General features: G+C 37.0%; 1 protein-coding gene across 2 annotated transcripts; it reads left to right on the forward strand.

Moving 5' to 3' along the window:
* Positions 1–2,212: 2,212 nt before the first annotated feature.
* Positions 2,213–27,090, forward strand: SLC6A19 (solute carrier family 6 member 19). 2 transcript variants are annotated; one of them, XM_062569673.1, is made up of 13 exons: positions 2,213–2,414; positions 10,388–10,528; positions 12,407–12,544; positions 13,557–13,738; positions 14,463–14,573; positions 15,240–15,352; positions 18,095–18,223; positions 19,690–19,846; positions 21,059–21,263; positions 21,503–21,662; positions 25,019–25,181; positions 26,436–26,680; positions 26,763–27,090. In XM_062569673.1, exons 1-12 carry the CDS (start codon positions 2,213–2,215, stop codon positions 26,643–26,645), a joined length of 1,911 nt encoding a protein of 636 aa, XP_062425657.1. In that variant the 3' UTR covers positions 26,646–26,680; positions 26,763–27,090. The 2 variants fall into 2 exon arrangements, with proteins under 2 accessions (XP_062425657.1, XP_062425656.1); XM_062569672.1 differs by having other exon boundaries at positions 26,436–27,090.
* The last annotated feature ends 465 nt before the right edge of the window (positions 27,091–27,555 follow it).

Raw genomic sequence — 27,555 nt, forward strand, 5'->3', positions numbered from 1 at the left:
TTATTACTAGCTCATGTTATTTGCAACATGACTGCTAGGATTACCTTTCTCTGAATCAGGAAGCAGAATGAGGTGAGTTGTAACCCAGGTGAGTTCCTAGAGCATAGAGTTTCTTTTTACAGCCAATATGTCAGTGTCTTTCTCAGAAAGGAAAGTTGAAGAGCTGCAATTTGGAAGTTCTCTGTTACTACTTATAGATGAAAATTGCTTTTTCTATACAGGGAAAGTACAATATATGTAGTCTTTTTGGACCAGTAAAGCAGCTGTCACTTTACCACAATGGAATATACTAGTTGAGCTATGTAAGAGTTACAAAATGGAGAAGGAACTATGTAAAGATCTCATGTAAAATGTACTGAAAGTAGAAATGATGATCCTGAGGAAGGTTACTAATACAGTTCCTCAAGAATCAGTTTAAGAACAGATTTTTTGTCATCCTTCCACTAATGACTAAGGATAAATGGTAATAGCATGCTAAGGAAATACTCGTGACACAATCTCAGCAGCATTGTGAATGCTGAGAAGTAAAGTATCATTCAGGAAGAGCTAAGTAGACCAGTGTACTGAAGTGATAGAAATTGGATGAAATTTAATACACTCTTGATAACTTAGAAAACAATATTCTGCTGTACATTAGGAAATCTTTGTTTGGAATTGCCTAAGGAGAAGAAAGACTTTGATCTGATGGTTAATCAGAAGACAATTAATTCACAGAGCTCATGGGTAATGAAGAAGGCGAATGCTATTACTAGGTGGATTTCAAGCAAAGTTAGGGAAATGTTAACATCTGATTACAAGGCACAGGGAAAATCCATCTGTTTTACTGAATATGGTTCTAGTTGCCCATGTCAAGGAAGAAGACTTTTTTTGTAACTTACCTATTCAAGAGAGAGTGGAGAGTCGTTTGAAGGGAAAAAATTAAAATACTTTGCTTTGTTTAGCCTATCAAAACTAAGGCTGAGATAAAATCCAGCTGCAAAACTGTTTAAACTTCGGGGTCACATTTGCACTAACCTGTGGCTGTCGTAAGTACACCTGACTCTGAGCTGGTCATGCATGTATTATGGTTAGAAATCAAATTTATTAGATATAAAAAGTAGAAACAAAGCTGATTTCTTAGAAACAGAAAGTAGGCGTGAGAGGAGTGAGCTTCTTGACCAGCCTTTCAGCAACAGAGAGCACAAAAAAGTCTATTTTGAATCAGGAGAAGGTTGCAAAGGGATGCCACAATGCATTGCCTTCTTTGGCAGGGGCAAGACTCAGTGACTTACAAGGTCACTTTTGGTTCTTTGTTTTGATCACCCTGTATCATCCTATCTAATGAACATTTAGAGCTTAACTGAAATAAAATTCCTACTTTCTACATGACTGTGCTAGAAGAATAAGGAACACAGGTAGTACCTACGATACTTGCTAACAGGTATTTCTTTTACATTTTTGACCAGCGTATCACAAAGTAATTAGGAAGGTCAGGGAATCTTTTGTTTCAAACCTATGCATAAGGAAGATATCTGCCACCTTCTGTCTGTGTCCCATAATGATTAGAGATATAAGTGTAAATAGATTATATTTATGAATGCAAAAGTCAGATTTTATAACTCCTTTTATTCTCCCTCCTTTTCTGTCAGAATATTTGATAGAATAAGGTATCTGTCAGAGAAGGAAGAACACATTTCAGTGATTATTTCAAAAATATAATTTTGTAACCATACACCATGGGAAACTGAATGTGATAGGCATTCACTTGCAGCTTAGCTTCCTCACAAAAAGTAGTCTGAAACCTCTGTGCTAGGTCTGAGGCTAGTGAGCTCTTTACTTGGAATCTGTTGGGGATATATCTGCATTCTAAGTGAGCTTAAACAAGGAAGTGGCAAGGGGATTTTCATAACCTTACAGGCGACTACAGTTTATAGCCAAATTATCTCCTGAATTACATTAACTGAAATCAATGTCTTATACTAGATGAACAGAATGTTCCATAAAACCTTGACAGATAAAGCATTAATAAGTGTCAGAGCTGACTTGGTTAATCGAATGATTTGCTGACGCTTCTTTTTACCACAAGTCTGCACTCTCAAGTTTAGTGCCAAAGGTTCACTATATATAGCTGAAGACAGCAATCAGATGGTCCTTTTTTGTGCAGATTTCTAACTAGCTGCCTGTTTCATAAATATCTTGCCAGGGCAGCCTTTCTATACAGGAAATTTAAAATATGGTGAAGTTACAGTTACCCAATCCTGGTCTGGAGGACAGAATACCTTCCCACGCAGAACTGGAGGTCCTTGAAAAAGAAGAGGCAGATTCAAGACCAAAATGGGATAACAAAGCTCAGTATATGCTGACCTGCATAGGGTTTTGTGTGGGCTTAGGAAATGTATGGCGATTTCCGTATCTCTGTCAGAGCCACGGAGGAGGTATGCCTTTAATATATCTTAATTAACTTGGCTATAATCTATCTTTAATCTCTTTGGGGATAGAAGAAATGGAATACTTTGTTTACAACTAATCAGTTCCTATGAAAATAATTATGTTTATCTCTAGAAGATTGTCTGATGGAGGAAGTCATTTCATAAGTCATATATATCTATCGAGGTTTATTATGATATAAACAGTCCCTTTTCTTATTTTGAGATACGTGGTTGATCTAATCAGTCTTGCTCTGTTATCTAAATAGTATATTTTATCAATTTAAACTCAATGGAACGTTATGCATACATCTCTATATTTTAATATATCAATAAACTACTTAGAAGTATGATTCTGGTCATGATCTCAGATGATCTTTTCTTTCGGTTTTTATTGGTTTTGGACTGATCTGTGTGTCAGTTGTTGTGTCAGTGTGCAGAAATAACAGCACAAAAATGGTTATAATAGTACTTTTTTTTTTTTTTTTTTTTTTTTTTTTTTTTTTTTTTTTTAGCAATTGCTGATATTAAATCCTTTAAGATCCATGGGTACACTATTTGCTGTAAAATTCACTGTGACTCCTTAGGGTTCAGTTTAGGACTGAAAGGCCATATTAAATGTTTTCTTTCTTTGGTCTACTGTTTGCTTTTAAAGCAGGATTTTGAGCTAAACCACTATTTATAAATTATATGACATCATAAACATCACACTATGTCTGTTTTCCTCCTCAAACTAGTAGTAATTGCTTAGATTTCTCTAGTACCTGATACTTCTTTAAGGAAGAACTGTCTAACATATTGGAGGGTAAAAGTTGAATATAGACTGAAATTGGATGGACTGACAGAGAAATTCATCTGTGCACATTCCTCACAGCTCTAATGATAGTGAGTGTTTTCAGGCAGTCCAGGAGCAAGTTGCATACTGAGTCCTGCTGACAAGCTGGGGCTGTTGCATGCAACCCAAGCTTATTTACTGGGACTTTGTCATGCCACAGGCAGTTTTCTAACAATTTGTTCTGCTCACCATCTACTTTTCATCTGCATTTCACTCTAGGATGTGTATAAATGGTGTTTGTTCCTTTGGGATGCTTGAGCTTGAAAATGGTTTGATCTTAAAAGGGTTTTGGGCTTAAGGATCAGTATTTTGAAGTGCTTTTGTGTTAAATATACATACTGATATTTTTAAAAATTGCTATTCTTAGTTAAAATGGGAGTAAGGAGGGCTGAGTGGAGAGTTATTAGTACAAATTTAGGGGCACTTAACTGCAGGTAGCTCATCTGCAAAAAGGGATGTTTTTAATATTAAGATTTTTATAACATGGGCTGGTGTTTAGGGTTGTCAATGTAAACTGAAGGTTATTTGCAGCACTGAAAACTCTTGTGACAAAAAGTCACAAGTCAGCCAAAAAAGTCATAACTCCCTTTCCAGTTGTGACAATTCTAATTTGAAAAAATTAATGGATATGTCCAGAATTCGTGGCACTCACCGGCTTCTCAGGTGGGACTTCCACTAACCTTCTATTTATTCATAGAAAGTGGAAATGATGCCCTATTTCACAATATTGTTTTATAGATGCTTTCTACTTTTCCATCTATCTTTCCTCTGCCTCTCATTCTAGCACTGTAAAACATCACTGAAGAATAAGCATCCAATGCATGCAAAGAACTTTGTATGGATCGTAGTTTTCCAGTTGGTATCAATAAAGATTTATGAATTGTTCTGTGTGTGTATTAGTACTGTATTTTAATTTATCCTTTGACAGTGATGATTTTTCCCTTTCATTGTTCTGTGGCTTGTCCTTGGTCAGGAATGTTAACAGCAGTTATCAGATCTTCCTGCTCTTTTCTTCCCTGGGACTCTCTCACTCAAATTTTAGGCAGAAGTCATAAGGCAGCATGCAGCAAGGAAGCTGACCCTGTGATCAGTTACTATACAGACATCTTTCTGTATAGCCAGACTTGAAAATCAAAGGTTAGAAGAGCTTTCATAACAATTCTTCTGCAGAACATCTGAAATATGCTGTAATTCATATCAATAGATAATAGTGAGCAGCAATGCCTTTCCTGTGGCTGTTTTATCTCATCACATGTGGATGGAGACCAGCTGTGCAATCCCTCCTCTCTCTGTGCTGTATAGTGCTCCTCAGGCTCTTCAAGGAAGTCTAAATCCACCTTCTGTCACTGCTGCCATCCTCTCACTACTGCTTCTCACAGTCTGGGTACCCGGTGGTGTCCTCTTCCCCACCTTCTCCCTGCAGTCAGAGAAGAATGGCTCTTTGTTGTCTGGAGGCAGGGCTTTGAATTAGAACATGTTAAACTATCTGTATTATAAAAATGGATCTTGAAGTTCTCAATTTTGAATATATTTTGATGTTGAGATTTTTTTTTTGTCTAGGGAGATATTCTGGTTTCTATGTCTCCAACTGCCATTCAGCCATGTTCACAGCATAGAAAACACCCAATAGATGTAGCTCTCTGCATCTTTGAATGAACACATACTTATAAAGTCTGGTTTCAACTGTTTACATTTGGAAATCAACATTTCGTAGGCATTTTAGACAAATTTTATCCTAATCCTTGTCACTCAACATTGATTTTAGAATGTGAATATCACTTTCTACCCCAAAGGGTTGAGGTTAAGAAGATTTATTCATCTCTGTATTTATGTAACCCTTAGGTGCACTACAGATGAGTCTCTACAGCAGGAGAAAACAGTGATGTTATGGACCTTCTTCTGTGTTAGCTAATGTAAAGCATGCATGCCAGTTACTTCATCAGAGCCCTAACGTGCACTTTGGATATGATTGTGGATGGCTTCTGGCCATGCAGTAAGGGAAAGATAAATAAATGAAAAATATGTTGAGTAAATAGCATCCACAGTCTGTGGAGGATGAAAAAAATTTATACATGATCACATAATTAAAGGCTATCTCATAAAGTATGTGCAGAATCAAGGTTGCACAAGACAACCTTAATGGAAATATTTTCTGAGTGATTGGCTTTGCAGTCTTAGCTTTTTTTCTTTTTAATATATGAATTACAGTAACATTTGGAGCTATTTAGTACATACAGGGTCTAGTAGCAAAGGTCTGCAAGGACTTCCCTCAAATTAGGTTATAGTATGTGAATCAGAGTTTGTGCATTTTATAACCCTTAGGAAACATAAATGGAGTGAAGCAGAGAATTTACCCATGTGTTATTTTGACTTTGATGAAGATTATTTTTTGCCCAAACTGACTATACTGAAGGTAGTTAAGAACACTGAGTTGTAGAGACAGCTCTTATTTTCAGATGTTTGGACTAAAATCTATAAATATTTGAGGACTTCATTTTTCTACACATAAAATTGTCATAGAGTGTTTTAACACTGTGATACCCAAATATATAAAAAGAAATTGGTGGTTGCACAGTTTGTTTACTTTTTTTTTTTTTTTTGTCATAGACTACAAATTTTTATTTTTTAGAAATGGACCACTTAGCATGGTAAAAATAGCAAAGTGAAACATATTTTCTCCTTTTAAAAATAATTCATGGCTTAAAAGTTGTAAAATATGTATCATTACCATAGGTAAACTTGATTTCAATGTACACACAACATACAGACAAATGTTTGCCTCAGTGCTTTCACTAGCGTAATGAGATCGAAGTTTCCTTTCATTTGATAGCTTTCTCTGACATTACACTGGCTTTTGTTTAATCTTTATTGAGCAACATGTCATTTAATCAACTGTCAAACATTTTTGTTTCATCCCTGGTGAGTATTATAAAAAAGAGAATGTAGCTTTAATGTTTAAAACATTAATAGAAAAAAAATGTCTTTAAGTATACAGTCAGCGTATGTCTACCATAAACATTTCTACTGTGTCAGGGAGAAACTTTTCACCTTTATGCACGAGATGTAACTAAGAGTCGATAATGACCTCAGCAGGCTGAACAGTGGAGTTTCCTCCCTGGAATTGGTTCTCCTACTGCAACTGAGCTTGAAGATGGAAGTATAGAAAACAACTTAGCCTGAAGTTTAGCTCTGTTCCCTTTATGAGAAAATATGTCAAAGCAATAATAATGCTTCCTATTTTACACTAGAAAATCTTAGATTACACTTCTTATTTAAGCAAAAAATGAATAATAGCGATACAGATGTTCAACCCAAATACTAGGTGTTCGGAAGTACAATACTAAACCAGGATTAGAATCCAATAGCTCAGCTGTAACGGTTTCAAACTAGAAAGATTACTTATAGTTTATATACATTTATACAAGATTTATTATCAGATGGTTAGGTTGTTTGTCCAGTTCATAAAAATATGGCAGCTCAGAAGGTATTCATTTTTTTTTGTATCTCCCATGTATCTGCTTTGCAAAGTCATTGTCCCTTTTTTTCTCAGTACAGGTTATTTCAGAAAGGTTGAGGAAAAACTGAGAGAAATGGAAAGTATACCAGAGTTGTATTTCTGAGTTGGCTGTTACAACTGAATCCCAGTTCAACAAGAGGAGAAAAAAGTGGTGTGCATAACTGAGAACTGGCATTTTGTTGTTCATGAAAATTTGCTCATAACAATATTACTATAGCTAAATATACATAATGTTACGTATTTTTCCATTTCCAACACAGCACACCTTACATTTTTTTAATCACTGTTGCTACCATGGTATACATGGCTAGTCCTTCAAACTGGAAATGTTTTAGTTGTATTAGTTCCCATAAGGACATAGATTGTGTCAACCTCAGAACCCCAAATGTATTTCCTGGGAATTGCAAGGTAGGAGGGAAGCTGGGTAGCCTGTGAGTATTGCAGCTGGATCGCACATATGATGATAGATGACTCCTTGCAAGGCATCCTTTCCCCTTTTTATGACTGCATGAGGAAGGTCATGGAGTCCCTTCACCTGATTGCTCTATCAAAAGTTGAGTCATGTTTAAAGTCTTCTTTTATGACACCTCTATAAATATCTGGAGTGCTCAGGAAAGCCATGGAGGTTGACAGAGCTCTCATAGTGCAATCTATCACCACATAAAACAGTTCCATTTTTAGAGTCTTGCAGCAATATTTGATACACTGTGCTGTCCACAGGAAGAGGTAGATTATGGAGAGACGTCGCTATTCCTGGACCTCTCCCTTCTGGAGACTGAGGCATGGTGTCTACCCATGCTGCTAGAACAGTGAGTAAAGGTGCACTTTGCAGTTAGATATGCAAGAATGCCTCAACTGTGGAAAAATGGAGCTCAAAACAAGACATCAATCAACATGTTTTCTACCTAAAATGAAAAGCTGATACTACCTTTGAATATGTTCTAAAATAAATACTTCTGATGTTTCATAGGAAATTACGTGATCTTCCTATCTTCTCCTAGCAGAGACAATAGCTACCAGAAAAGATTATTTTCCATGACAAGTGTGATAAGAAACAAGTGGCCATAGATTGAAAGGATTATAAAATTCATGTATTTCCTTAAGCAACAAGATCCTTGTCTGGAGGGGAATTTCTAATCAAGTCCTTAAGAAATCTCCCTGTTGCCTGATGAGAAAAAAAGCTGGTATCCATCAGCAGCTAAGATGGTTAACAAATGCACATTAGCAGAACTAGTAGCCAGTCCATCCATTCTTAAGTTTCAAGACACACTTTAAAACCACTGGAAATTGAGTTTCAAAGAGCTACGAGGACTTACCCTGAGTGCAAATGAGTAATAATTGGATCAGATAGCTTTACAGATTCATCTTACAAACTTATTACTACCATATTACTACCAGAAAGAAGTGAGATTGCTGTACAACAGAGACCTATCCAACATTCCAAATAGGAAGTGAAAAGAAAAGAGGCAGATGGAAGGAGCATACAGATTCTGTGGAGTTGGGTTTCAGACTTTAAGGAGATGTCCTGGGCTTCTAGCTTGAAACAGAGAAAATGCTCTGGAACTAGTCGTGCCTTAGTCATTGCCGTAGTCATGCTGGTATAATCACATTTACTTTGTCTCTATCTCATCTTATCCCCATGAGAACTCCAGGAAGGAGTGCAACAAGAGAGAAGGTGTATGCTAGCCTCATGTGAGGTAGGAGCACAGCACGTTTCTGACTGCTTGCAGCTCCGTGTTTTGATAAGTAACTTAATCTTGGTGAAAGATCTGAGGCTGACTATGAGGAAATTGTCCCATTGGCCTTCCCATATAGGATGGAAGCCTTTCAGGATGTACAGGAATGGGTATCAACAGTGAAAGGGCACTCATTTCTGCATACACTGCAGAAATCCTATTATTTATGAAAGCAAGAATAAAAAGGTTGGGAGAAATGTTACTTGCGCAGAAATAGGGTGGAGTAGCAATAGAGAACAAACCTGCTGAAGCCAAATCTACATGAACTGCATGTAAAATCAGATGAAGAATGGCAATCTTCTCTACAAATAACAATTAATGCTAAGTCCTTCAGGTTTTCACTAAAAAAACCATGTTCTGAATCAGAATTTTTCTTCTAGCTCTCTTCTGAAGTCTGTTTGGTCTGTTTAGAGTGATAGCTGATTTTTAATCTATGCAAGATGAGCTACACTGATTTTGAAAAGTGTTAAATTTTTAGTAAGAAATTTTTGTAGAGCTAAATGAGATGGTCTACAGAAGTCTGAGGCTATCAACGCAACTACATTTGGCTGCTGGACACAACAAAAAAATATGTTTTCTGGTGCATTAGAGATCAGTTATTCAACCAGGTAAGTGGCATGTGCATTTTCAAAGTGCTTAGCATTTTGAATTGTATTTTATATGTTCAAAGGTTAGTATAGATCTTGATTAACATATCTTCAAAATGTTAATGACAGACAAATGTGGAACTAGCAGTATTTGAATTCCACAACAGTGGAAAGTAAAACAGCATGACTGGCTGATTTCATTATAATAGTGACCACTTAAAACAATGGTATTGTTTTATCAGACTTCAATGAAGCACACAGAAAATGAAGAGTTTGCAATGATGATTCTTTCTAAAACTGTGGTGTGTATGACATCATGAAGATACTCCGTGGAGCTGACAAGCATGCAGTACAGTTCTTCCAAACAACATTCAGTTGCTTTGAATTCAAAACTACAGTTTCCATTATTCCAATTTCCTCTATCACTCTGTTTCATTTTCATTGCATACATGGGGAAGAAGTTAGCACATATCCAAAGCTGAACAGTTCCCAAAGTATTCTGCATTTTTTTATGTACTTTCCTTATTTACTGTATATGAATAGGCAGTTAAAGACTTTTTGTAATTACAGATAACCATAATTCCAATATATCTCAACTTTAAAATATTTAACTGTGCATCTTGATATTCCAGTGAGGTGTTATATGTAATGTCTCAAGGTTGAGGTGTACTTTATTAAGGAAGAAATGAATTGAAAAAAATGTCCTATATTAACCAGACTTGTCATAGCTTGCAGAGTTTGAACCCTGAACTTCAGACCTCTCCTACTCAAATAAAAATGCTGTTTAACTAAACAGGTAGTTATTGGTTATTTTATGTGGACAGCCTTATTGGGGCTGGCAGCCATTCCTGCCCATGCTTCTGCCTGATCTTTCTAGCCATCTTGCTTAGTTCACTTAACTACTCCGTATATTTTGCATGATTCACAATTATAAAATTATAATCTTTTTTTTTTTAAAAAAAAAAAAAAAAAAAAAGAAAGAAAATGAAGTAATTCCAATGAATCTATCCTCCATTTGGAATCTAAAGGTGGCCCTTTCAAAGTTTTACCTTGGGAATGTATATGAGTGTGTTTTCCTACTTGGGAATAGTTAGAATTCTTGCCTGAAGTCAAAGATGAAATATAATTTGTCCCTTGGGCAATCTTATTTATAAAATCAGTCAAAAGCATTGTTCAGAAAATAGAATAAAGTTTCCACAAGTATGCTCACAACTTAATTGTGATTTGAAAGCCCACATAACTGAGGTTTGTGCTTTATTCTAGTAGGAAATGTTTTTATTTATTTATTTATTTTTTATCTCTTTCAGGAGCCTTCATGATCCCTTTCCTGATTTTGCTAGTTCTAGAGGGTATCCCACTGCTTCATCTTGAGTTTGCCATTGGTCAAAGGCTGAGGAAAAGCAGTATGGGAGTCTGGAGTTTGATCCATCCTTCTCTGAGAGGTGTTGGTAAGTGTGGAGAGGATATAAAAACCCAAACTAGAAAGCATGAGTCTCTGAATTGATAACCTTAAGAGCAAATCTTCAGTATTTTATTCTGGTGCACCATAAAAATTCTAGGATCTATCACTTCTAATTTCTCACTAACTGTCCATTTGTAGCTCAGACTTATCATGATAAGAACCTAGGACAATGTGTCTGGGTCTTCAGGTACTATTGGTACCCTTAAAACATCTTTCTAATTTGAGAGCACTTTCAGATTTGAGAGATATTATCTGTGTTATCAACATTGCTATCTTTACCATTAGGATGAACATTTAAGTGTACCCATCATTTCTTCTGTGGCTGTTCTGTGGATAAATACAAGAGTTAAATCTTTCTCTATATTGCTCTACCAGACTTCAGTTCCATGTACTATTACCTTCTTACCTCTGAGAGAGTACCAGATTAAAAGTCACAGAGACAGAATATTTTGTGGAAAATGCTTGTTAGTATCTGTGTAATACTTAGGGGTTCTCAGTTATTCAGTTTGACAGCATAGTAAAAGCACATCACACACATAGCATTGAAAACCCCACAGATGCCACACACATTTGAAAGAAAAGAAATGCAGACAGTTAGGACTGCTTGCGGATGGCATCAACTGCATCTATAAACACTTACAAAAGATATTCTTCCATTGCATCTGGATTTTTTTTCAAACTTCTGAACCTAATAGCCCTCAGGAGCTAATCATTACCATCTACTGTCCACCACAGAAGTCACCAGAGGTTGACTACTTTGGAGCAAGTGGAGAAGAAGTATTGCTATACATCCTATAGTTATTCTCAGACTCTGCCTCCCGGCAGCTGCCCCTCCAATATCACAAAGAATAGCCAAACATCTCTGCTGACCTCTGCAGTAACCTTATGGAAAGAGAAGACAGGCTCAGTCTCATTTAGGTAAAATCCTAAGTTAGCTGAGCTCTACATATACCCAAACTCCCAATAACCAGTGAGCAAGACTGTGAATAGAATGTATAGCATCCACAGGGAGTTATTATATGTGTAATTTTGTCTCCTATACTCACTGTCAGCTTCAGTCTCAGAGTAGTTCTAGGCTGTAAAACTCACTAATCTAATCTTTAGATAATGAATTCATAGGGATAAAGCCTACACCAAGAAGAAACTCAGTGATTTTCCAGCTGACTTGCAAGTGGTAAAGAAGTTGAGTGGGCTACTTCTTTATTATGATCACATGAAATAGCTGGGAATTGCAGCTCAGCCCTCTTTTCCAAACTTTAATGCCTAATGACAGAGCTGTTCTCCCACATAGGCTAAAAACATTCAAGAAAGTGCTGATGAGATATTTTTCCGGTCACATCGGCTTCCAGGAACATTAGCCCAAGCAGTGTGGAACAGGACGCAGCCTGAAACAAATACAGGGCAGAGAGGAGAAGAGGGGGAAAGGCAAAACCTATGGAAGTAGGACGTTGAGGATGGTTGGGAAAGGTTGGGGACCAACAGCACGGAGCTCATACCACGGTACACACTCCTACCCAGAGGTTCACTGAGTAGTGACTGTGCCCCGCTGCAGGCACTTAAAGAGAGAGTGTTAATTTGGCCTTGTGGTTCCTTTCTTTGAAGCTTTCACTTTCCTTTTTTAACATTTTTTTTGAGAGAGAGAGGCGTAAAATAATGTTACTCTGTACTGACAGCACATGGACAGCACATATTTTCATATCCTTAAAACCAATGCTCTTTTACTATTTGTGTACTGATTGGACTTATTTGGACTGATTTTAGTTTTTATAATTTCCTCTATTTTTTTCTTCATATATTTTAATATATCTTGAAGTGAATGGAAACTTACATCACATTCTGAATTACTTTTTTTTTTTTTCTTTAGGTATAGTGGCAATGTTGGCATCCTTCTTTGTGGGTTTATATTATAACACTATTATTGCCTGGGTAATGTGGTATTTCTTCAACTCCTTCCAAGAGCCCTTGCCTTGGAGTAACTGTCCTCTCAATGCTGACAGAACAGGTACATTTTAAAAAACATTACATTTTGTTGCAAAGTACATTTTCTATTGCTAGCAATTAGCCTAATTGGAACTCCTTCTGTAAAACAGCAGTAAAGTATGCCAGGACCATTGTGCTATTGTACTACTTGAGTTCTATACAAACGTGCATTATATAAAGCACAATCAATACTTAATCTTTGAGACGAGTTTGGACATTTTAATGAAACTTCAGAGTTGAAGCTGTAAGAACAATTTTGACAGATATATTTCTTCACCTATAGAATATTCTCAAAGTGCAAGTTTCAGTGCACACATTAACACTTGCCAGATTTAGGCACTATGTTTCTTCATAACTAACATGTCAGACTGAGTGAGGCACTGTTGAAAAGCACTTCCATGTTTCTTATGAGAGTTATCAGTATTAGTGGTAAAAAGTCAGGTTTCCTCACATACATAGTGTTAAATGGCAAAATAAATCCATCAACAATTTTATTTAGGTCAATTAAAAATGGTGCTGAGAGTGTCAAAGCTATCTGGGACACGACAGGGTATCTTGATATAGAGCTTTGAGCACTCCAGTCTATCTGAGTGGAAAATAATGGAAAATATTTATACAAAATATGAAAGGAAATGTAAAATTTTTGTCTATATCAATGAGAAATGCTTCTGCTTTAAAAAAATCCATTTAATTTTATCCACGCTCAGAAATCCTCTCCATCCTTCCCTTTGCACAGGATGCTTCCATTTCACATTTTTGTGGGAAAAAGAAAAATGAAACAGATGGAAAAGAATTTTGAGTGAGCTTCAAAGATGGGTGAAATGATAGAAATAAAAATAAAATCTGCAGGGAAATCCCAGTTAAACAAAAATCATGCATTTTTCCATGAAACTAGCCTCTAGGAATCTGAAATTTGCCAACAGCAAATTCATTGGGGTTACATAGCATAATTTGAAACACTAGTGTTAATTATTTAACATGTTTTTTTCCAGTAAATAAAAGATATACAGCATGACAATAATTTTGTGTTACAGATTACGAAGAAGAGTGTGCCAGGAGCTCTCCAGTAGATTATTTCTGGTACCGAGAAACGTTAAATATCTCCACATCTATTGATGATTCAGGCACTATACAGTGGTGGCTTTTGCTATGCTTAACATGTGCCTGGGGTGTACTGTATGTGTGCACAATCAGAGGCATTGAAACAACAGGAAAGGTAATGCATTTTATACGAGAAAGAATATTCATTATGCTGTTGTGATTCCTTATTATACAGACCTAATCATGCTATAGAAATTACCTGTTTCTCCAGTGAAAGCATGGCTAACTGAATGAGCAGGAATTTGATTTGATCTCATTTGATTTATGTGCAAATTTGTGTGAGCAATTCAGATTCCTCATCTTTATAGATCCCAGTAGAACCTCTTTTAGGTATCACCACCTTACCACTAATGGTAGTCTTCAATGAAAGATCAAGGTGTTCAGTCTTTTTGCTGTTCTCTTCAGAGCATACATACACTGATTTATCTGGATTTGTGCTAATCCCTAATATTATCTCTCTAACCATGTAACCCATGTTTTGCTATCCAGAGATGCCGGTTAGATCCAGTACTTGCATCAGCAGCATCAGTGTGATCTCAGGATGTACATTATTTCTTATGTTCCTTATGATAATGATTGAATGATGATTTGAATTTCAACAGTGACAATTTGTCTTAAGTACAGCACTAACTGTTAAACTGTATTTTATCAAAATATACTGCACATACTGTTTCTTTTGAGCATAGCTTTCCATAGTATGTTAGTTGTGACTTATTTGAAACTTGCCATTATTTTTTATCTGTTAATTCATTGTATCCTCTCCTCATTTTTTTTCTGTGCAATTTTTCTTGAAGTGTTCCATTTTATTTAAGTGTTTTATTTACCTGTTCTTTGTGCAGGCCGTGTATGTAACATCAACTCTTCCTTACCTTGTGCTTACCATTTTTCTAATCCGTGGCTTGACACTGAAAGGATCTGTCAATGGAATTGTGTATCTCTTCACTCCTAATGTAAGTCACTTGATACTTTATCCCTTAATGAAACTACTGTGTAGGTCTTTCTGCAGTTGACAGTTCAGTGGAAATGAATCCACTCCATCAATACTTTTCCAATTACCCTTAAGACATCTTTAAAACCTTGATTCTGATGGATGAGTCCTTTTTTGCATCATATGCAAAAACACACACGCACACACACACATTCAGGCACATACACTCTCTCTATCTCTATCTCAACCATCAAAATTTGTTACAAAAAATGAATATTTGCAGAGCAATGCTATAGAGTTATTGAAGAGCTTGCATTCTTTTTCCAAAATGTCCCATATTCTAGTAAAGGACTGGCCTAACTTTCAAGCACAAATGCTATAGCTAGGTTTACCCACCATTCAATCAGTATAGCTACATGGAGCCTACTGAAATGGTTTAATTATAGAACAATTTCTTAGCAAAATTAAAAGGGTTTCATTTTCCATGACAAGACTGCTTCCTATTAATGATAAATTTTCTGTTTGAAAGAAATGAAATTTGACAAGAGTACTGATCTGTTTGTTAACAGTCTTGAAAAGTGGTGAGTTCTGCAAGGTTAATGATCTTGTTTTAATTACTGTTTTAAATTCCTCATTTTCAATCTAAATATGATGGATTTATGCTTAAACCGTATGTCTGATGCCTCAGGTTACCGAGCTGGCTAATCCAGTGACATGGCTGGATGCGGGTGCTCAGGTGTTTTACTCTTTCTCCCTGGCCTTTGGAGGCCTCATCTCTTTCTCCAGTTACAACTCTGTACAGTAAGTAGCCAGGCAACAGCCAGATTTTTATATGAATATGTTTCAGTTTCAGCTCAGATTTCACAACAGTATATTGGCATTTCATTTACTGATCTAATTCCCTCCCATCACTCTTATTTTCAGGTGTTTGTCAAAAATTCATTTGGAACTTTTAGTACCTACGAGTCTCAGAGCATGATGATATGCCATATGTTAGGTCTAAGTCAATGTTCCCGCAATTGTGTGGAGCAGGGATAAGAATTTTCAGCATCTTTCCAATAGACACACTAAAAGGAGCAATCTGCCTTTACAGCACACTAGGACTATGACACGAGGCCACTCTCCTTCAATTCGCAGAAGTTAATGATTTAATGAGGGAGCTGACAGAACCCCATGGAATTCTCATGAAGGGAATATAGAAAAAGCATGCAAATTCCATAACGTTATCCTTTGGTTGGACCACTTGCAGTTCTAAAAAAATGTGCTTGAGTTATGCCAACATTGAGACCATCAGCTTTAAATGATCTGTTGGCAATCGGTATCAGCTACAAGGCGTGAGCAACTCTGCTTTCAGATGGTTTGGGAATGTAACCATCTCATTAAATACTGTGAGGTTTCAAAGGCATCAGAGATCCACCCATTCATAACAAAGAGAAACTTGAGCCTTTCACTTTCTATGAAAGAAAGTAACATTTTTATAAAGACTATCTGTGAGAATCTCAAGTTACAGTGAAAAAACTGACAACACAGTTCACTGAATAGTTTCAGTTTAATGCCCTACCTCAGGATCAACCTTTCTGCAATAACATACATCAGGAAAGATCAAGTGTCGGAGGTCTTTGCTGGACATGCTTTCCTTTTCTCCCCTTTAAAGTTGACCAGAAAATTAGATATGACAACATCAAATTCATCTCAATAGTCCGGTCTTGCCCAAGAGAAAGATGGTATCTACAGCTTCACAGCCTTCTCATAAAACCATGCACTAATTTAATATTGATTCTTAATCTTCTCTGTCTGTGGCTGACATACCAGAGGTCTGTGCTGCCATTCAGAGAGACCTGGACAGGCTGGAGAGTTGGGCAGAGAGAAACCTCATGAAGTTTAACAAGGGCAAGTGCAGGGTCCTGCACCTGGGGAGGAGTAACTCCAGGCACAAGTACAGGTTGGGGACTGACCTGCTGGAAAGCACCTTTGCAGAGAAGGACCTGGGAGTCCTGGTGGACAACAAGTTGACCACAAGCTAACAATGTGCTCTTGTGGCCAGGAAGGCCAGTGGTATCCCGGGGTGCATTAGGAAGCGTGTTGCCAGCAGGTGGAGGGAGGTGATCCTGCCCCTCTACTCAGCACTGGTGAGGCCATGTCTCAAGTGCTGTGTCCACCTCTGGGTTCCCCAGTACAAGAGAGACATGGAGCTTTTGGAGAGAGTAGGGCTACAAAGATGATCAGAGGAGTGGAGCATCTGCCCTATGAGGAATGGTTGTGAGAGCTGCGTCTGTTTAGCCTGAAGAGAAGACTGAGGGGGCATCTTGTCAATGTATACAAATACCTTAAAGGCAGGTGTCAAGGTAATGAGGCCGAACTCTTTTCAGCGGTGCTAAGTGACAGGACAAGAGGCAACAGGCACATACTGAATCACAGGAAGTTCCACCTGAACGTGAGGGGGAATTTCTTCCCTGTGAGAGCCCTGGAAGAGGTTGCCCAGAGAGGCTGTGGAGTCTCCTCCTCTGGAGATATTCAAAACCCACCTGGATGCAAACCTGTCTAACATTCTCTAGGTGACCCTGCTTGAGCAGGGAGGTTGGACTAGATGATCTCCAGAGGTCCCTTCAAACTTACCCGTTCTGTGATTCTGTGAGAGGAAGGTCTCTTTCTGGATCTGCAAATTTTTCATCTTAGCGCATATACTTTGACAAGAAGTCTCTACTGCAGAAAAGTCTCTCCAAAACAGTTTATATTTCACAATAGAATAGATTACGTACTCAGTATTACCAGCAAAGATTCCCATAGTATTTTCAAAACTTCAGGATATTCTGAAATATTTTTTTGTCCAGCAATCAAAAAAAAAAAAAACAATGCCAAAGCACTTTTGACTACTACAGCTTCATGTTCAAATAAAGCTTTGAAACATTTTTTAAGAGATTGCCTTCCTATCAATGCTGTTTTAATCACATCTCTCCCAAACTGATGCAGTCTTCTAGATGCTCACTCTCCTTTCCCACCAGGAAGACAGCCTTCTTCCTGCTCAATAATATTACAAAGACAAGGGAAGTTCTTACAGGAAAAAAAGACTGAAGCTCAAGGAGGGCCTCCTCCAGCAATATAGCTCTATCGTACAGCCTATTCTGATCCAAAAGTAGCAAGACTAGCATGGAATTAATTAAATTCAATACACAGAATGAGAAATATTTACTAGTCAATAGAAACTGATGACAACAGTATAGCAATTATCATACTCATCCAGAGTTTGGAAACATTGTTTTTGCCCTTTCTGTTTTACCTTCCATGAACCAGACTAAGAAAGAACAGAGGAAATTATTCCTTAAGAATAGGATCATTTAAGGAAAAAAAAAGATAGATATTAAATTTCTAAAGGCACAAGTATTAATTCACTACCTCTATCAGCTGTACTTGTACACTCATAGAAAACATAAAGATGTAGCTAAGCATCTGTAGACAATACTTTTGTTAATCCTGAAGACCAATTTTTAATGTTCATTCTGAGAATGTATTCAAAATTCATTGTTTCTTCTCTTTGAATTACAGCAACAACTGTGAGAAAGATGCTGTGATTATCTCAATGATCAATGGTTTCACATCCATCTATGCAGCAACTGTCATATACTCCATCATTGGATTCAGAGCCACCGAAAGATATGATGATTGTTTCGACAAGTAAGCTATTGAAAAAATAGAGCATGGAGATGTTTATTTGGCCAGGGCAGTTCTGTTAACTTGATGATAATGGCTCAGTCATTCGTGAACAGTTACAGGTCCTGATCCATATGATGCCAGACCATCCAATTCTTCAAAAAATCTGAATCACATGCAAGATGAATTGCTTTTGATCATGTGAATTTCTGAGGTGTAACTGTATTGTTCTAGATACACAAGGGGTGGACCCCATAGGACCCCATAGGGAACGATTATTATTTGAACCACCTTATTTTCTACATAGATGATGCATAAACACCCATATTTTACATTATTTCCTGAAGCTTCCAAATAGTAACATGATGGAAGGAGGCTGTTCCATTTCTGAATGCTTTTTTTGAAATTGCTCTTTTAGATACAACTGCAGTTAATGTAACAATGTCTATTTACATAAATGTAGGTTCAGTTCTTGATATAGTAACTTAATAAAACATCCTGTAATATTTAGAGGTAGCATATTCCATAGAAATGTGTGTACTTACTTGGGTAGAACAAGTTTCAATTCTGTGGCAAATTGAATTTTATGTCACATATTAAAAAAAAAAAAAAAAAAAAAAAAAAACCACCAAGGTTGTAGGCTGCTATGGCTACTGCAACTCCTACCAGGGCTGCTCTGAAAACTTCAAAGGCCCCTTGACATTCTTGACCAGACTATGTAGTCCTGCCTTGGAGTTCTCTCATGATAGAGTGCTGCCCATTTTAGCAAAGTTATCTGTGAATCAGAAGCAGTACTTGAAGATTCCAGCGAGTGCTGAAAATCCTGCAGAGTGTTGGCCACATCTGGATTACAGAGTAGATGCTAATGCCCTTGTTGATGCTCTACAAACCACTGGAACATGCTCTAGAAATCTTGCAACAAATTGCAGAATTCACAAAAATCACTGCATGCTGAGCTGAGCTGTGGCTTGAATGTGGCACACTTGCCTCTCACCTCAGCCCTATGTTAAGGCTGCCTTCTTCAGAGCTTCAGTGCTTAGATGTCTACCTGAACAGAGCAATTCCAGATCCTGTAGATACCTGTCTAGTTCTTCCATATTCAGCTATAGTAATCCATGGCACATTTCTGCAAATACTTTGCACATTCCCAGAAGTGTCCCAATCTGAACTGCCAAGTGCCTAACTTTGCAGTGCAAAGATGGGTACCCAACTTCTGCCTTGGACTTGCAGCATCTGATCCATTAGCTGACGTCTGTGGACTGAGAGGCAGCATCACACTCAGCTTGGAAGAAGAAAGGAGGAGCTGTACGTGCACAAAACTGATGTACTTCCTCACTTCCATGTCTGAGCTCACGCAGCAGAAGCATTATTTCCTTTGTATCCTCTTTATAAGACATTGTGCTCTTAATGACTTGATTGATGATGAAAATGAATACTGTGGTTGCTTATAAGTAAGTAATTTCAAATGACTTGTATTTTGTTTTTTACAGAAATATTCTTACACTGATAAATGCATTTGATTTGCCTGAAGGTAATGTAACCCAAGAGAACTTTGAACAAATGCAGAAGCTGTGTAACATGACTGATCCGGTGACTTTTGCAAGTCTTAAATTTGAAACCTGTAATCTCGAAAGTTTCTTGAACGATGTAAGTTTAACATATATCTATACAATTATTATAGTAGGAACCCATAGCAATATTTACATTTTAAGTTGCTTGATATTCTTCCTTAAAAAGCATTTTTGTGATATTTCCATTGATTATTTGCTGTTTATTTGAAATGCCCTTGGATTAAAGGATTACTTTGTTTATGCCCTGGGAAACATTTAGCTTTTGAAATGCTAAACAGCTAAATTTCTCTGAAAAGTATTGGCAACCTGTCAGAATATTATTCAAGCACTCATGTATTCTAGGCTGGCCTCATGTTGCTGGCAAAACAGCAGCAGGCATTCCTTTGGAAATAGCTGGTTGCAGCTGTGGTGGGAGAGAGCGAAAGACACAAAAAAGTAGAGAAGAAACTCCTAGAGTGAGGAAACAATTTGAGCAAGCCCTTTCCCAGTCAGTATCTGGGTGTCAGCAAAACAATGAACATTTACAGTGAAGAATTTGTGATAAAAATGTGGGAGTTTTTTTGGTAACAACTATGGGAAATTATTTATGAAAAAATGTGTTTATAAAATTTAGAGAACGTACTACCTTAGCTCAAACACTTTAGATAGATGCACAGGGACAGAGTCTGTTCTGTGTAACCACACAAAATGTTCTACACACAGCTTCTGTTATTTTTAGTGCATCTGTTGGGGGAACAGATAATACAAGCTGGGAGACTTACCACTGTGTAGGCATTCATCAGTCAGAAATCTTGAAACTTTGATTTTACATGCTAAATAGTATTTTCACATCATTTCTCTTGAATACAACGTACATGTGTCTTCAACTGGTTTACTGAAATCATAACTCTAACTGTGTTTTTTTATGTTTGATGCTTAAGTGCTCCCATAGCAGTAGTAAAACCTTTTTTGGGTTTATATTGTTCTCTGATAAACAGCTTTTCATTAGGACCATTTCCTACCACATTCTTACTTAGTTTAAAGGTGGCAGAACTGTAACATTAGGATAAAAAGGTATTCAATTATAGAATGATTCCATATATATGTATATATATTTTTCTATTCCATTAAATTAAATTTATGTTATATTTACAGTGAATAGATTGCTGTATTAGGAGATCTTTGTGGAAACAAAGAGCATAGTTACTGTTGTAGAGTGTAAGTACAGCAAAAGTAATGTTTGTATATGTAAATTTGAATGCTGTGTGTTAGTGAGCCTAATTTTTGGAATTTCTTAAATCTTCCATAGGGAGTTGAAGGAACTGGCTTAGCCTTTATTGTCTTCACTGAAGCTATCACCAAAATGCCTGTCTCACCTTTGTGGTCCATCCTCTTCTTTGTCATGCTCTTTTGCTTGGGTTTGTCATCTATGTTTGGAAATATGGAAGGTGTGCTTGTACCTTTACAAGATCTTAATCTTATACCTCCCAAATGGCCTAAGGAACTTGTTACAGGTATATTTGAAAAAAAGTGATTCTTCCCATCAAAGAATAGTTTATATGCTAAAAATGCTCTATTAATCACATACAACTGTGGGTGAATTTGTCCTAAAATAGCTTTGGCTAAAGGAAAAAAAAAAGATAAAATACTGAAAAAATTAATTGAGAGGAACTTTCTTACTAGTTTCATGCTTTCTATGCCTGAAAAGACATATTTATCTTTGATGTGCATTTGTTGCTTTTTCTTTTTACAGGTCTGATTTGTGTGGGGTCTTACTTGATAGCTTTTATTTTTGTGCTGGAGTCTGGTAATTACTGGCTAGCTCTGTTTGACAGTTTTGCTGGCTCTATTCCCCTGCTGGTAATTGCATTTTCTGAGATGTTTTCAGTCGTCTACGTTTATGGAATAAACAGGTAAGAAATACAAGTTATGAATCACTAGAAACGAATGCATAAATTGGTAAATTCTATAACTAGAATTTTGTTACATCTCCATGCACATCGTTTCTGTCACATGAATCACTAGATTTATGCAATTTATGTAATTTAGTGTTTCTTACATGATCTAGGCTTCTAAAATTAGCTCTTAACAAAAAGAAAAGATGCTTTATTAAGAGTTTGATGAGGGGGTTATTTTGTATATGAAAGCTGTTCACCTTTCAGCTAAAATAAACACACCCCTAAGGGACAGTGAGAGAACATTAAACATTAGCAAGTGCCTTAGAGTAGAATAATATGAATGTTTTATTTTTAAAGTATGTATCATAGCATGCACATTTGCAATGGTTAGATAAATGCCACTACAGCTCATTTACATTTTAAACACAGTAGAATTTACAATAAAATCTCTTCAGAATAGTTGCATAAAGTATTTAATTAGCAGAAGCAAATTACAAGCATATTGGCACTGAGCTGAAAGTTTAAAACACAGGTATATTATATTCCACAAATAGTTAAAATGAGTGCTAAACAGTATTGTCTGAAGCAGGAAACAGCTCCATGCAGATTGCAGACATTGTTTTACAGCAGGATGCAAATCCAAGGCTACTGAAGTACGTTCTGTCTTACATGATAGATTCAGAACTTCATCAAATCTAGCAGTGAGTAATTATCCTATTAACTTCTTAGAAACATATAATAAATCATTTCCCTCCATCTTTCTGTTCATAATTAATCTTTAAGAAATATGAGGGAACTCTAAGAAATGTAATCACCCTTAAGTTTTGCTTGATTCTATGTTAGTCCTCCTGCTTTGCTGCTCCTGGTGACAGGGTGAATGCCCCTGTGGCAGATATTATCATACTTAAAGTTTCACATTACTTGAGGAGGTATGAATCAACTTAGGTAAGTTAGATTAGCACAACATAGGAAGAATCCTAGTGAAAGAAGGCTTACTTTTCAGTGTTGAGAACAGAAAAGTCCATGATGATCACTTTTCCTACCTTTTATAATGTCAGAACATGTTACAAAGTCAAGCTAAAACTATTCCCAGAATACAGGTACAGGTCGAGGTCATAGAGGGGCAGAGAGTGATTCAGAAAAGAACTTCAAGACCTAACATTAATGTTCTTGGACAGTACTTGGGTACAGGTCTCTGTAGCTGGCACCTAGGTTTCTTGCAGAGAGCCTGGAGACAGTGGAGCCGTTGGGAAGGTGGTGCAAGATGGGTGCTAGCAAGATGGGTGCTAGCAAGCATCGCAAGCTAGCAGGCTTGGTGAAAAGTTGCTGAACACCAGCAAAGAGGGAAGAGTGAGGACTGGAGATGCTTTCAGCCTTCTTTCAGTATAGGGTTTATTCACAGCTGCCTAAAGGTGGTGATGTCTATGCCAGATGAGACCTTTTTCTCAAAAAAAGGAGAAAGGGTTGCTGATAAAAAAAATGTCTCTTCCTGCTTGAAAATCTGCATTTTATTCATGGCACTTTCGCATGAACTACTGCTGGACATGCTCTGCGGTAGGGACTGGGACACGGGACTCCACTTTCCTCCTGCCTCAGCTCTCAGGCTGCAGGCAGCTGCTCTCCCAGGCTCTCTCCTGCCTCCAAAGTCTTGAATCTTTCTTAGGATGTGGTCCAGCCTTGGCTGGAGTTGTGGAGGATGCTCCGTCTGCCTCTTCCAATACTGATAGATAGAGCAGAGCACGCTCCAAGGAGGGACAGAGTGAATTTATTTAGGGAAAGGAAGAAAATGAACCTGAATGTCCTTTAGTACTATGTTGTGTGGCCAAGGTTCCCACCACCACAACCTCACCACCCTCCTTGATTGTCGGGTGGATTTTACGTGGAAATGCAATGCTGTATGCCTTCTTAGAGCATGCTTCTGGCTGGCAATTTAGAAAGATCTAACATAAACCATCTAATTCCGGATTGCTAATTAGATCCAAATTGAAGTTGATTTAGTTAGTTGTGTCAAGATTTATGTTTTTGTGCATGCCCATAGGGGAACCTAGGGAGCTGTAAGTTAAAAAAGAAGACACATCTGTAGGTAGAGCAGGCAAGGATTTTCAGGTGCTTAGCTTTGGATTTAGACTAACCCTCTCAAAATTCAACTTTACACATCCAAGTCAATCTTGGATTCAGTCTGGAATGGTCACAATTATGCTGTTTCAGAATCTGGAACCTAAACTGGCACGTTTGGATGGATTTTCAGCAAAAAACACCCCCAGCTTCTATTGAACACAAATTCAGAATGCTAAAACTCTGACTGACTCCAACATTTTATGTGTATTTTCTGTTTAGATCATCTCTCAATACTTAAAAGAAACTACAAAAAGAAACATAGTAAACTAAGCATCACATAGTAAACTATTTTGCTTCATGCATAACCCATTCTTGAAATTATGTGTTTTTTTATTTTTAGTGTGGCTTCAAAATGATACCCAGATCTTAGGAATTAGGGACAAAGAGATAAAACAAATTTATGGTAGCTGAGACTCAGCTGAATTCTGTGTGTTATTCATCGCTGTAGAACCAACTGAATAGTCCCCTCAGACTCGGTTCTCATGCTGGAAAGCCGGAAGAGAGGGTGGACAAAAGACCCCCCAAACAAGTAGTATGTGCACAGAGGGCTGTATCATATCTAGAGAATATAAACTGAATCTGAAAGGAGTAGATTCATGTTAGGTTGGCACTGATACAGGCAATATTACTTTCAATGCAAGGACGGATTTTCCAGTGCGTGCTTTAAATGTAACCAGAATAATACATTCCTAAGTGTCCTTAATGAGTATGCATGAGTTAAATATTTCTTTGGTACTCAACCTGAGAAAACTGGTAGAAATCTAAATTAAACAAACATTGTGCTCAGAATCTAATTTTAAAAATTACTCAGATTTTAGTCCTTTTTAATAATGTTTTGTTCCTTTTAACTGATGCAGTTCTGAGATGCTTACCAAAAAAAAAAAAAAACAACCTGAAGCAATACTACAGCATATTATAGACAAACTGCTTGTGCATTGACTACTTCTTTTGAGAAGAACTGACTACTATGTTTCGCATAAATTTTGACAGAAAACACATTTCTAAAAATTTTTTGGCCTTCTTTTGAGACCTATGAATTGGGAATTGATAAGATAGTTAGTTATAGTGATGTCTGTTTTAATTCAAAGTAATTAGGTCAAACTCATGATGTTATTATTCCTCAGTTCACAATGACATTAACAAAGTTCTGAGAAGTACACTTAGGTTTATTTTAGACTTTCGTACTTATAAGCAGATGCTCTTTGATCCTGTCCAGCTTTTATTGTCCTGAACTTGCAACTTTTTATTTCTAGGTTTAACAAAGATATTGAGTTCATGATTGGACACAAGCCCAACATTTTCTGGCAAATTACCTGGAGAGTTGTCAGTCCTCTCATTATGCTAGTTATCCTCTTTTTCTATTTTGTGGTGAAAGTCAACCAAGAACTGCTCTACAACGTTTGGGATCCTAATTATGTAAGTATATAAAGCCCAAATACTTATTTAGAATTATTTTATGTATTCTTTAATGTAATAGTCTAAATTACATTCATCTCCCCTCTGCAACACTTTTTAGATGAAAAATTTACTATAATATCTAAAATTGTAATATAAAACTTAGAACAACAAGTCCTAAATTCAACTCTAATGCCTAGAATTGATAATCCTTTTTTTTTCTGAAGAGGACAAAATTGAAACATCAGAATTATTCCAGTTGTCAGGCATGATTGAAAGAGGACCAGTTATACAGATGTCAGTCCATAGTAGTGATTATAGAAGAGCTTGAAGTGTCACAACTTTTCTGTGATGATAAAGGATCAAATGGGCCAAACCATCTTGATATTATACTTACTTCTGCATGCATTTAGAATCACAGAACAGTAGTAGTGCTGGTTACTTGTCAAACTGACAAAAAATTTAACATTACTCTATCCAGATTTTTTGTTTTCTTTCCAGATATATTTGTATTATTTATGTTATAATGACAGCGTTAAGCTAACTACATTTGCTTCCAGAGTAATAAGCCATATTTGGTACAGACAAGGGCATATTAAATAAAATATGGGTCCCATTATTTTCTCCAAAACTCTATCTCTTCTCTGCCAGTCTAGCTCTGCTTTTTCATCCTCTGACCTGCTGACATCTTTAAAGTAAAAAGCAGTCACACAGCACACTTAATTAGTAACCTTTTTTATTTTCATAAGACAATTAAGGAAAGTAAAGGAGATGCAAAGGGAGAGGAAAGAAGATGGGCAAATGGGACAACTTTCTTATCTTTTTTTCTCCCTCAGCATCCTCATCTTCTTCTTCCTACTGGTCTTAGTACCCTGTTTCAGCATTCCCACACACCTTAGTTTCAGCTCCCCTGCCCAAAGGCCATTCTGCCACCAAGCACCGATGGCTTGTGTCCTGTCCCTCCTACGCTCCTTTTGCCTAGGAAGTAGGCCAGGGACAGTCCCACCAGTCTGTGTTTCCCATTTCTGCCTCTTTCACACTATCTTTCCTCTCTCAGTTGCTTTTAGAAACAAATAAATCCAAAAGAGTTGAGGCTGCAAACCCTTGAGAAGCAATGAGTTTAGCTAGAAACCTCTGTAGAATGGACAAATCATTGTGCAGCTGTGACTAGCTGCTGCTATGATTCTGGTTTTATTCTGTTGAGTGTGTGTGTGAATGTTCCCAAGTATTTGCTCATCATGACCATTCCTACAGCTTAGTTTTTTATTCTTGCAGGAAGAATTCCCAAAATCCCAGAAGGCTGGATATCCTAGTTGGGTGTATGTTATTATTGTAATCCTCGCTGGAGTGCCTAGTTTGATCATCCCTGTCTTTGCCATCTACAAAACCATTAGAAATTGCTGTCAGAAAAAAAATGATCATGTAGGCCTTATGATCTCCACGTCTGAGACTTCTGTAAATGGGAACTTAAAGAATTCACCATAAAGATATTTAAAAAAACGTGGAAGAATGCCTTATTGGTGAGGAAAGGATTTTTTTTTTTAATAAAGACTCAAGAGTTAATTTTATTGTCATAAAAAGATAATGATTTGCTGTTTCCAGGTAAACACTTTTGGAAAAATGCATGTTTAACTAACAATTGCTGCAATGTGAAGAGGTAATAGCTTGGATCCTGGAAGCAAAACAGCCATGTTTGCAAGTGGATGGAACACTATGCCAAATCATTTATCCTACTTCTGGTTTTGAAGCCAGCCATTTTTAAACTGGCTAGGAGTTCTCTACTGCGAGATGCACTGCACTTGACATACATATGAGACTCTTCCATGTCCAGTCATTCTGGGTGACTAATATGAAGGGTAGTTTTATACTAACTTCTCTTGCACATTAGTTTTTAACTTCATGTGCTACTTTGTTGCACAAAGCCACAATTATTGTCTCATATAGAAGTTAAAAATATTTAATAAAAACATTTCTAAGTATGAAAATAACACTTGGATTCATTTATAATTCTGAATATTTGATTAATTGCCTTTTACTTCCAAATTTCCAGCAGATAGCCCTGCTCTTGCTGATGACATAGGAGTTAGTGGGGCAGCAGCAGTTCAGCTGCTGGCAGTGAGAGCAGTGGTGGTGAGTACCCTGGCAGCAGTGATGGGGTGTAAGTAAGTGCTGTCAGCCACTTTGTGTGTGCTGATTTATGCACACCCTGTGAGATATCGCAATAAGGCACCAGGAAGCTGAGTTGCTGCATGTTTGCAGAGCTCCAAGCAGGTGAACTACCCTTTCTGGGGAGATCTGATGACCTGTAACCTGAGCATCTTAGTTACAGAGAAAGGCTTTTATTTCTCTCTAAGCATTTCAAAAAAAAAAAAAAAAAAAGTCCATCTTCAGTTAG

This window comes from Rhea pennata, chromosome 2 (genome assembly GCF_028389875.1).
Source record: "Rhea pennata isolate bPtePen1 chromosome 2, bPtePen1.pri, whole genome shotgun sequence".
Classification (NCBI taxonomy): domain Eukaryota; kingdom Metazoa; phylum Chordata; class Aves; order Rheiformes; family Rheidae; genus Rhea; species Rhea pennata.